General features: G+C 32.8%; 1 protein-coding gene across 1 annotated transcript; it reads right to left on the bottom strand.

Annotated features, from left to right (window-relative positions):
- Nucleotides 1-2,572: 2,572 nt before the first annotated feature.
- On the bottom strand, nucleotides 2,573-3,770 carry LOC144567700 (B3 domain-containing protein Os02g0764100-like). The gene is made up of 2 exons (XM_078317865.1): nucleotides 3,457-3,770; nucleotides 2,573-2,900 (listed from the first exon to the last, which is right to left on the bottom strand). Exons 1-2 carry the CDS (start codon nucleotides 3,768-3,770, stop codon nucleotides 2,573-2,575), a joined length of 642 nt encoding a protein of 213 aa, XP_078173991.1.
- Between the last annotated feature and the right edge of the window lie 8,133 nt (nucleotides 3,771-11,903).

Genomic DNA, 11,903 nt, shown 5'->3' with positions numbered 1-11,903 from the left:
TGATTTCAAGTAATATTATATAAAAATAACTAGATTTTTTTTAAACTCTATTACTGTTTAAACAAAATTAGTTATGTTTTGCTAAAAGATATACATGATCTTAAAAGAGAGATCACAAATCTACAACATTTTTTCTTTCTCAGCCATCATTTTTATGTAGCAATAAGACTGTTGAGCCTACTTTGTGTTACCCAAAAGAGAGAAAAATAAAAGATAGTGTAGTTGCTCTAATAAACCAGACAACCCAATGTGCACTCCACAAAATTGATGTTCATGTCGTTGACATGCAATAGAACACACGTGCTTTCATATTTGAGCTCAATATTGTATTCTGGTTCCAGCTAATTAAGATACCTTTGTGAAATTCGTGGCCATTTTTATTAATACCCAAAAAATAAAACTTAATTTTAAAAATAACAATTAGTTTTGTTTTTTTTCAAAAATAACCTAACCGCCAGGCCCACAACTAACATTCAATCGATTCGAATAAAAAACTTACCCGAGAGAGAGGAGTGACAATGCAGCGAGGTAGAGGGCGGGGGAGGCGCGGGTGGTGAAGGTGAGGGTGGAGCACCGGCAAGGTAGAGAGAGAGAGCGAGGGGAGCACCAGCAGGTGGGGCGGGTGGGGAGGCGCCAACTTTTTTTTTTTTTCCTTTTCGTTCGTCTGGTGCGGAGTTGGGTGAGACAGAGAGGAAGGAAGGGAGAGATAGAGGGGCTCACGGGATGTATAAGGTCCAAGCTTCTAAATAGCTAGCTATAGCGCCGCTATAGCGGTTTTGGACCCAGAAAGCTAAGCTACGGGCTAAAACTGCGCTAATCAAGCTACGACCGCTATAGCGGTAATAGCGGTCCGCTATAGCGCGTAGCGGCAATAGTGGTCCGCTATGCTACATGGGTTATGATTTTGCAATTTTTTTTTTCTGAAAACATGATTTTGCAATTTTAATGGGCCTTAATATCTAGATTGGTTTTTTTTTTCTACTTTATTAAGCTATATCAATACAATGGAACATGTGCGGGCTATACCGCTATATCAATTAAATTTTGTATCATGCATTAATATATGGTAGTGGTATATTTTGAATATAAAATATATCGATAGTTTTTGAATTAGGGATATTTTGAATGACAATTTGAACTTTGTATTGGTTTAATATGAATAATATTAGAACTTCTTAATTAATTTGATATTTTTTTTCTTGATGAGACATTTTTACTAGGCAAAGCCTTCTATGGACATAAGGACCTATTTGTAAAATGAACATATTTTTATTTTTAAAGTTCAAATAGTCGATCCGAACCGTTCATCTTGTTCTCCATATTAATATGTGCTTGGAGACCAAATTTTACATTTTTCTGATTTTTTTTACTATTTATTAAGATGGGTACAAAATTCAATGGTCTGAATTTGATATTTTTTATACCCATCTTAATAAATAGTAAATAAATTCAGAAAAATGTAAAATTTGGTCTCCAAAGATATATTAATATGGAGAACAAGATGAACGGTTCGGATCGGCTGTTTGAACTTTGAAAATAAAAATATATTCATTTTACAAATAAGCCCTTATGTCCATAGAAGCATCACTCTACTTACTATTAGTAGAAATATAAAATATAATTTTTGAAATAAAAAAACACTATTTATAATAGCTTTCGCTATAGCTCCGTTATTCGCTAAAGCTTTTTTTTTTTTTTTTGTCTCCCCGCTACACCGCTATAAACGCTATTTAGAAGCTTGATAAGGTCCCTAGGGGACCGCCCGTGGGGAGGGGGGGGGGGGGTTTGTCCCCTAGGAAATCGCCTGTGGGGGGACGGTTTCCTCCCTAGCAGACCGCCCGTGGGCCAGGCGGTTTGCTTATTTATTGGGCGGCCCGTGGGCCTGGCGGTTAGGTTATTTTTGAAAAAAAACAAAACTAATGGTTATTTTTAAAATTAAGTTTTATTTTTTGGGTATTAATAATAATGGCCGTGAAATTCGTGTGATCGTATGATTGGCGTGACTAACAACAAAATTATTTATCAAATAGTTTCAGTTATTCATCGTGCGTGCTTATAATTTTTTAGGTCAGTTGTGCAATCAGATTGTCACAAATCACATGCTAATTGAATAATATATCAATGCGTGCTGGGAGGAAACCAACCTGTTAGTTATTAATTAATTATAACTAACGCTGCCAAGTGTACATAAAATAAAAAAATACAAGGTTTACCATGAACGAATACTATCTTTTTCTACCAGTTATAATTAATTCCGACATAATTCATTTTCCTAAGAAGGTAGAAAATTAATTAAGATTAAAGGAAAAAGTATGCTGCTACTTAAGTACTGTGAGTACTTAAGCTCTCCTTAAAGAGTACTACAGGATTCATGCTCTCAGATCATCCCAATTGCTTGTGTACGATTCTTGATGCCAGCTTCATGATAGAAATCTGAAGAATTAGCCTCTTAATGTTTACTTATGTGTGTAGTATGTACTACTACGAGAAGCAAAAAAAGATAATAATAAATAAATAAAAACCACCAATCTCTTTAATTAGCATCCTTGTATGTATATGTGCAGATGATTAGTTAGTTAATCACCTTTTCGGCCTTCACATAATTACATACCTCTTGCTTACATTCTAAATTGACACCAAAAAGCCTAACAACTCTTATTTCCTGGAGTTCCGTGACCCCATCTGCCGACGATCTCGAAAGGAAATCAAAGCTGGGCCTATCGACAGCCCGGGGCGAGGGGCCCGCATGTCGCTTGTGGCAGAAATCAATGAAGAAGCAGCCATATTTGGCATCTCGAAAGAATGTCACTGTGTCCCCTGGATGGAGGTTATATTCTCTGACAAAGCGGCTCCATCCCTTGGTCATGACGTAACTTTGGCTGCTCCCCCAGTAGCAGTACCTTCACATTGAGAGTATAGGAAAAAAAAAATCACTGATCATTCCATATATCATATTAAAGTTACCACTAATAGTACAAACCAACAATTAGATGATGATCATTCTCATATTAAATTTACCACTGATCATTCTCACTTCTCAGCAGCTTTAGTACATCTTTCAAAACCATAATATATTATCGGATAGAAACACTTCACACTTGTTACTATTTCAAATATCTTTCCTAATTACATGTGGCAATTTGTTCATACACTCACAGGTGCTGTTAAATTCAATTGGTATTGCATGGATGCATTGCTAAATATATAATTAACAAGTGTGTTAATTTGGGAGAGGTGGTCTTTACTATGCCATAGTCTCAGATTTCAACAAAAGGTAGAGTTGTTGGAAGCTCGACCAGATGTATATTGTATACCTTATGCATATAATTTCAATTAAGCAAATAATGTTGAACCCTTCAAAAATGAATACATCAGATCAAGTTTCCCAAAGGGAACTTCATTAGGGTATGTGTACTTACAATAGTTTTCATGAGATATAATTTTAAGAAGAAGTACCTGAAGTGCCATTTCATTCCTACACGGTCGACAAAGAGCAACTCTGCACCTTTGTAAGGGGAGGAGAGGCCGAGGAGTGGGAAGTAACGCTCAGCCTGCTGCTTCGGGATGACAAGGCGGTTAAGTTTGCCGACATCGCTTGGAGTGAGCACTTTGCTAAACATTGGCTCCCTTTCTCCTATTTCTTTCTGAATTTCTGTAGATATAGAAGACGAAGAGGAAGGAGATGTGATGAATTGAATTGTGAAGGGTTTGGGGTCGGTATCGAACTCTGTATCGCCTGTTGATGAACTGAATTGTTTCTGGTGATCCATCTTAATTGGAATTGTAAAGTTTGTCTCTTTCTGTCTATCAACTAGGTATATGGGCAGTGTGTATGTATATATATACCCCTATTGTATATACAACTTGTTTTCTTGAAATGGCTGCCAAACAATAATTTATAGCGTCTCCTGAGTGGTTGGTTCCTTTGTTGCTCTTATCCCCTCTTTGCTAGGAAGAGATTGAGAGAGAGTCCTATTGGAGGTATTTTACTTTTCAATTCAGATTTTATAATGATATTAGAGTAGGGTTAAAAATGTATCTTGTCTTTTGTGTGTGTCATTGTGTCTCGCATTCTTTATCTCTATTTTTAAAGTTGAAATAATTAATACGAACAACTCAACATAATCTCCATATATATTAAAATATGTTTGGAGATCAAATTTTATTGTTTAAAGAACTTTTTACTATTAGATAGGTACAAAATAATTATTTTAATTTAATGATTTTGTAACTATCTAAAAACTAGTACAAAGTTTTTAAAAAAAATGTAAAATTTGGTCTCCAAACACATTTTAATATGGAGATTATGTTGAGTTGTTCAGTTTGAACTTTCAAGTAAAGAATGTGAGGCACGATAGTACATAATAGGCATGATGCATTTAAATTCCTCCCCATGATAATATTATTATTTCAAAAAGTATCGTTATTACTGACAAAAGTATCTGTAAGAATATTAACGTTGTTAAGCACTTTTATTCTTGTGGATACTAATAAATTTGTGTATATATATGTAAGAGTTGACAATGCTAAAAAGTAAGAAAATAAATAAATGTTTGTATCTGATGTCCTACACGTCTTCTAATCATGTACATTCATATTTCAACAGGAACATAGTCATGTAATAACAGAGTGGTAAACAATTTTCAAGATAGATAATAATTGTATTTTTATTAAACACAAACATATTATTATAGAATTTTCAAAAAAAAAAAAAAAAAAAAAGACCAAAGAAACATATATTAGAAAAAAAAAAATGGACCAGAAGCATACAAATGCCTCCCCTGGGCCCTAGTGACCCACCCCAAATTTCATACATAATTTTGTATTTGTTTGGAGAAAAAAAAATGATTGTTTTCTATTTATTTTAAAAAAATATATTAATTAGACAAAAGCTCCATAACAAGAGAGGATACGAACTTTTTGAGTTACCATTTCACAAAAAGATAGACGGAGTCGACGTACGTGGATATATGCACATCCTTGAGAATCTAGACACACAGCTATTATTTGTGCACTCCTAAACTGTATTAAATTTGACTAAATTCTACTAAATATTATTGCTTAGATAATGTTTGTGTTGCAGGGTGTGTAGATATTATTTGTGTACCTGGTAAATTTTTTATTTTTTTTAATTTCAAGTCAACTCCGTTTATTCCTTTTTGTGAAATAGTAACTAAAAAACTCGCGTTTGGTTTCAGTAGAATTAGAAATAGATGGTAAAAAAAAAAAAATTATTCGGTGGGGTTCAATTAAGGTAATATATATGGATCCAATTTCGAAGCTGGGGGAGTAACTATATTCGACCGCCATCATATCTATCCAATAAGAAATGTGTTTTGTGTACATAGAAATGAATTACAAAATTTCTGCTCTATTTCATATGTTATTTCACAATCCCTACATTTGCTTTTATTTTATTCCAAATGTATTGAACTATTATTAACTTTTTCAACTCAATTTCAATTTGCTCCATTATTATTTATTTTTTTCCAACAGGAGATCATATTCCTCTTGTATGGCATGCTTTTTTTTTTTAGGAAAATTGTATGGCATGTTTATGTTATGGTGAAAGAGAGGATGTAAACGCTTCTCCCAAGGGAGGAAGAGTGGGACCCACAAGTTATCTGAATGGGATCAAACTGGCATGCATGCTCAATAAGTTACATAATCAAGCTGAGATTGCTTTATTGGAGGGACGGTGATAGTTTAATTAAGTATACACAACTATTCATTAACAATATATTGAAGTTAATTGGTTGATCGTGCGGGTTTTTAATTTAATTTTTTTCGACTTTTTGCAAATACGTCACTAAAAAAATTAAATTAACAGATGAAAAAGATATCTTGTCCTTCATGGCTTCATCCCACTAGTCATTATATTTATACGAACTCAAATTATTGTAAGCTAATACACAAAACTACCATTAATGTACAACCAGCAAATAATTAATGCATTAATAATGATCTTATTAATTTCTCGAGTTGTTAGGATTGTTGCTCGGAAATGGTTTTGTTGATAACATTTTCGCAGTTGACTTGTTACATCATAATTTGACTCTCGCTGTAATAAATTGGACTTCTTGATAAGACTTCTAGAATATGATTATTACCTGAAATTTTACATCCATTGTTTACAATTAAGTATTTTATCCTAATTGAGGGTATTCATCTGATCTTATGTAGTACCTATTAGAAATGTCTTTGTACCTGCATGTGTGGCTTTAGATCTTCGGTACCACAGCTTGTACCAGCAGTTAAATAATTTTAATACAAGTTTTTTCAAGTGATTTTCCGGCACATTTATTTTTATCAATGGATACAAGGAGAAAGCAAAAACTAAGAGAGATTGACTTTTATCTTTCAAATTTTCATCGCAAAAAAGATCGACAGCGCGCCATCGAGATTTGGATTTTGTTATAGTTTTACACAAATATATAAATGCTGACACTGGACACTTCATATCTGATACTAATTAAGATTAACAATTTATTATACAATTTTTACATTCCATTAGATTAATATTTAGTTACAGTTATATATGTTGACACCGAATATGATTACAAAACGATTGGCTTTTATTTAGATAAAGATGGGAGTTTAGCTATCCAATTTTTTTTAGTAAAGGTTGGACGTCAATTGTCATCCAATTATTTAATATCTACAAATGATTGTCTTTTAGATTTCGAACCTGTAACCTCTCACACGGAGAGTATTGTCTTTGTCAATAGACCAAAAACTACTTCTCTTAGCCATCCAATTTTAAATATCACAAAGAAATCTTCTATTCGACTTTTGAATCTACGACTTTTTATACGAAGGACATTGTCTAAAACAGTGGCATAAATGCTGGTTTTGAATTGGCTACTAAATATTAGTTTCTATGCACACATTAATTTGTCATAATTCCTTTTTTTTTTCTTTTAAAGAACAAAAATAAGTACCACCGGCTTCTCGTTAATGAAACTTTTAGCAGCCTATTTCTAATCTAAACCCCTTCCTTTTTTTAACACATTGCCCCTTTCTACCCTTATCTAACTTCCAAGCATAACGGAATACTGTCTGAAGATGAATTTTCCTTTTTAAATGTCCCTCGTTACAGTACATGCATATTATTTAACGAGTGAGTCTATGGTACTATGCATATTACGATTTGGCACTGTGCTACAGCTCTATATTCAAGTTTTCAAATTCTAACGGTCGATCCGAACCGTTCATCTTGTTCTCTATATTAATATGTGTTTGGAGACCAAATTTTGCATTTTTTGAAACTTTTTTACTATTTTTTTAAATTTTTTTAAAATTCTAACGGTCGATCCGAACCGTTCATCTTGTTCTCCATATCTCTTTAGGCCCCCCAAAAAAAAAAATCCAAACCCTAGGTGGTGGCCAGCCCTAGAAGAGAGAGAACCGGCCTAGAGAGAAACAGAGGGTTCGGGTACTGTAGCAGCGGAAGTACTGTAGCGGCGATGAACAGGAACCCACTAGGGTTAGAGCTCTGAAACCAAGTTGTTTTGAGCCAAATTGAATTGATATTTTATTCAAGAGCTTCTTGGGCTTATATAGAGCTTACAATATTCTATTTAGTCCCTCATCTTTCTTTAATATCTCTTTTACCAAAAGAATCCTAACAATAATACTAATATAAAACATACAAATAGTACCAACAAGTAGCCTCTCTCATAAAATGAATTACATAACACTTATTTATTCATCCCCTCTATCTCAATTTTTTGGTTCTGTTCCGACGCACATAGTAATTTTACAATTAGCCATGCATATTCTGACGGTAATTGAAAGTTTATGATAAGTAAAAAAAATTAAGACAAGTTCACACATGAAAACAAAAAAGCCCTCCTATATCAGTAAGTTAATCTAATTCTGTACGGTATACAAATATAGTCTTGATAGTCACTTCCACAATGCATACATCATAAGTTGGGACAAAATCGCGGGACTGTAAATTTGTTTTCTGTCAAGAGGAGGAAAGGAGGATCATAAATTTGTTCTACCGAGAGACGCAGATCCAATTCTTGCAAAAAGTAATCAAAAGATGTTCGAGTGTCCCGGGATCCTTTAATCAAAAAAGAAAAAAAGAATAATGAAGTGCACTAAGCCACTAACTAAGACTTGAAGATTTTATTATGCTTTGCTGGTATTATATATTGATGGTGCATGGATGTGCGAGTCAAAACTTCAGTATTACCATAGCACTGCGAGTTAAATACAATAACGTATTTGACTTGAGAGTTAGAAGGAATAAAGATGGAATCATAGAACAACCAAAGTTAGATTCGCCTAATTCAACTTCATAGCTTACCACCAGAAAACAAACCAAACCCAAAACCCAAAGTGTATTGATCCATACCTCTCCTCAGGGGACCACTCAAGGATAAGGATCACTGACTACTACTCTTGCAACAGTGTATGTGGTACCGGGTCTATTATAGCTTATTTATTCATTAATTACACAACAAAGCCTATTCACAGTATATTGAGCAGTATATCAATATATATACTAGAAGATATGAGGATTGAGGGGTAGTATATTGTTTTCCGAATTGGTAAAAAATGTCAACGGGTTTTTGGGCCTCTAACGAGCTTTCTTGTTCAGGCTAAGCAAATATGACTAGTGGGTTGTTTCCCTCTTTGCAAAACCCAGGGGGGAGGAGGTTAATGGGCCTGGATTAGGCCCATGCCTAAGTGCATATCAAACGGTATATAAGCCGTCACCATTTTTTTATTTATTTATTTGAAATTATCAAATACAAATGAACTAATTAAAGTTCACTTTTTTTAGTGAGATACACATTATAAAGGAATCCCGCTAGTATAATATTAGTGTTATGTCATACTAACTTCAAAATTTATTGGATGTACTTACGACTAATCCAAACCTTTCAAACCAATTTACCTTACGAGTGATTTTTACATGCAAAAAAAATATTTTTTTGAGTTATTTTAGTATCAAGTCAAGCAATCAAAAATATTAAAAAATTAATGCATTAAAATTAACTTAAAAACTCCCACAATTGACTGCTTGACTTGATACTAAATAAAGTAAAAAAATATATAAATTTTGCATGTAAATATACAACTAATGAATTAGATCAGTTTGAACAGTTTAGATTCACCGTTTGAAGTCGATCCAATAAATTTTGAAGTTGGTGTTATAACTCACTTTAAAGATGAGATTATTACCATTTTTAACTCTCTATATAAATTTAGAGCCATGTTTTGATGATATATAAATATAAAAAATAATATAGACTTCCGAATAAATATTAATTAGAAATGTTGATGATATGGAAACTAATCTCCTATTTATGAGAAAATGAGGCTGTACTGGAGCCACTACTGAGAAACTTTATCAGGGAGGCAGTAATATGGATTAAAATCAAATAAAATATATTATAAAATGTAATCGTCCATCGGTCAAATCCACAAAATTTAATTAAAATATTTTGGCCATAACTATCGAATTCGCTGTGAAATACAAACACCGATTCTAATTTTATTAATAATGCATATTCACTGGCAAAATAATATTATTTAGTAAAATATTGTTTGGAATAAGCGAGACCTAAAAAATTTTAGTCCTTCTTTAGCTGTACACAATCATGCCTAGAGATATTGATTATCTAACCTCTTTCACATGATTTTAGTTCTTATTATTTAATTTCATTTGCAAATAAATCTCTGAGTAATATCAATAAACTTATAAGCGCACATTAAATTGAAGAGATGGGTTTCATTGTTAAAAATAAAAATAAAAACGTTATCGGACCAGTTTGGCAGTTTTTTATTTGTATGAAATATATATTTTGTATGAGCATGGAATTATAAAATCATCTGTATGAACTTGCATATTCATGAAAGTTTGTAGCAAAAAAAAAAAAAATTAGGCCTCAATGAACTTTTTGCATTGGAATTGAGATTTCTATGAAATTTGTTCAAAGTGTCTATAAATGGCATGAAAAAAAAATTCCGCATTACTTGAAAATATATATGTATATTGTTATAGTAATGGAACTCACCAAATGGACTTCTAAAAAAATTGAGTTGGCAGGTAGTGCTTGCTAAGTGGTATTTCACTATTTCTTATCCCAATTGCTAGGTACAATAATTATGATTTATTAACCTTGAAAAATGAGTCAAGGAATCAAAGATGCACTTGCAATTAATTTTGTTAAACCCCATGAGATGACGTCACACACTTTATGAGTGCTGACGTGCATAATACAAGTGGCTTCTAGCAAAACAATTACCTGAAGTTTTCAACATACCTGTCTAGGCTGTATTCTGCCAGGTTTTCAAATAATATTTAATGACATGTACATCTCTTTGCAACCTTTTTTTTTTTTTTTTTTGTCTACCACAGTCTTTTAAATAAATCACAATAATAATATTTAAAATATTTATGTTTGAACATATGTTTTAAGAGTTAGATGGTATAGATAGTATAAGGCCTTCCGTACTACGGTTTTAAAAATATATTGTATATACTTCAAACTTTGATCTAAGCAGTTCAGTAAATTGGTTATAAAATAAACTTGTAGAATATCAATTTTTATTATTTTTATGAGTTATGAAAGATGGTAAAAAATGACTTAAAAAAAAAAAATTGCCAATGTTTTAAACTATTTTTTGTCATCTTTCATAAATCATAAAAATAATAAAAAAAATTCAAAAATAATAAAATTGATATTCTACAAGTTCATTATATAACCAGTTTACTGGACTACTTAGATCAAAGTTTGAAGTTTATACGATAGATTATTGAGACAGTAGTGTTGGCTTTTGGAGCCCTCTACTTGTTTGTTTGACTAGATTTGCAAAACATACATAAATTGTATTTTACAGTTTTCCTTCCTGAGACATTGTGCAGATTCATGACAACTGAAGATTCAATAAATACACATCAATGATGAATTAATGAACTGCAATATAACACCAAGATTGTAGTCATGAAACACAAGATATTGGACAACATAAGAATTAACTCAAGATTAAAGACAATAACTATGTAAAATTGGTAAAATAAGCTTGAGATTGACCTAAGTGAAGCCTACCGTTGCAACGGTCCAGGAACTGTTGCAACGGAATAAATAAATCCTCAACTGAGTCTGTGATGGTTTAAATCGATCAGAACCATCACCTGACGGTCGACATTCTAGAGGATTACCGTTGGCATGACCATTGCAACGGTCATCTATCATTGTCAACGGTACCCCACCGTTGGCCACCGTTGTCAGTTCATAATCCAAATTTGTTCAAATTAACCTACCTTTGTAACACCTAATTTATTTTTCTCAGCTCTCTATAAATAGAAGCTATACCAAAGTTTGAATAAGCTCTCTAGCTGCCTCAAACTTCAATATTTTGTATTTTCAGATCTAGAGAAAGTCGTTGTTGCTTGTGCACTTAAACTTCAATACTCACAATCAATGCAACAACTCCTAGAGTGATATTGTGTGATCAAATCAATTACTACCTTGAGCCTTACACTCACCTTTGCAATCCTTGAACTCTTGTTGTTTTGATTGTTTCCTTTGAGCCTTTAGTGCTCGTGCTCGGACCGTGTGACTTCCCAGAAGATTGTAAGGATTCACCGGTTCTACCTTGTATTTCTTTCTCATTGGGTAAAGAAAGGCACACTATCTCGAAGGTCGTGGGCCCCGGAGATGTAGGCGTTAGTGCCGAACTCCGTAAACAACTCTCGTGTCAAGTGTCTCTAAACTCTACTCTTTACTTTATTTATTTCATATTTTAATTCAGATTCAAGTTATTTGAGTTTCCGCGCGTCAAGAATAACTTATAAATATGCTAGATAATTTAATTAAAATTAAAAAGTTTAAAAAAAACCTATTCACTCCTCTCTAGATACCTTTGAAACCAATACGTAG

Source organism: Carex rostrata, chromosome 16, assembly GCF_964058835.1.
Source record: "Carex rostrata chromosome 16, lpCarRost1.2, whole genome shotgun sequence".
Lineage (NCBI taxonomy): Eukaryota > Viridiplantae > Streptophyta > Magnoliopsida > Poales > Cyperaceae > Carex > Carex rostrata.
Note: the sequence above shows the minus strand (reverse complement) of the source record. Positions and strands in the feature narration are given on the sequence as shown.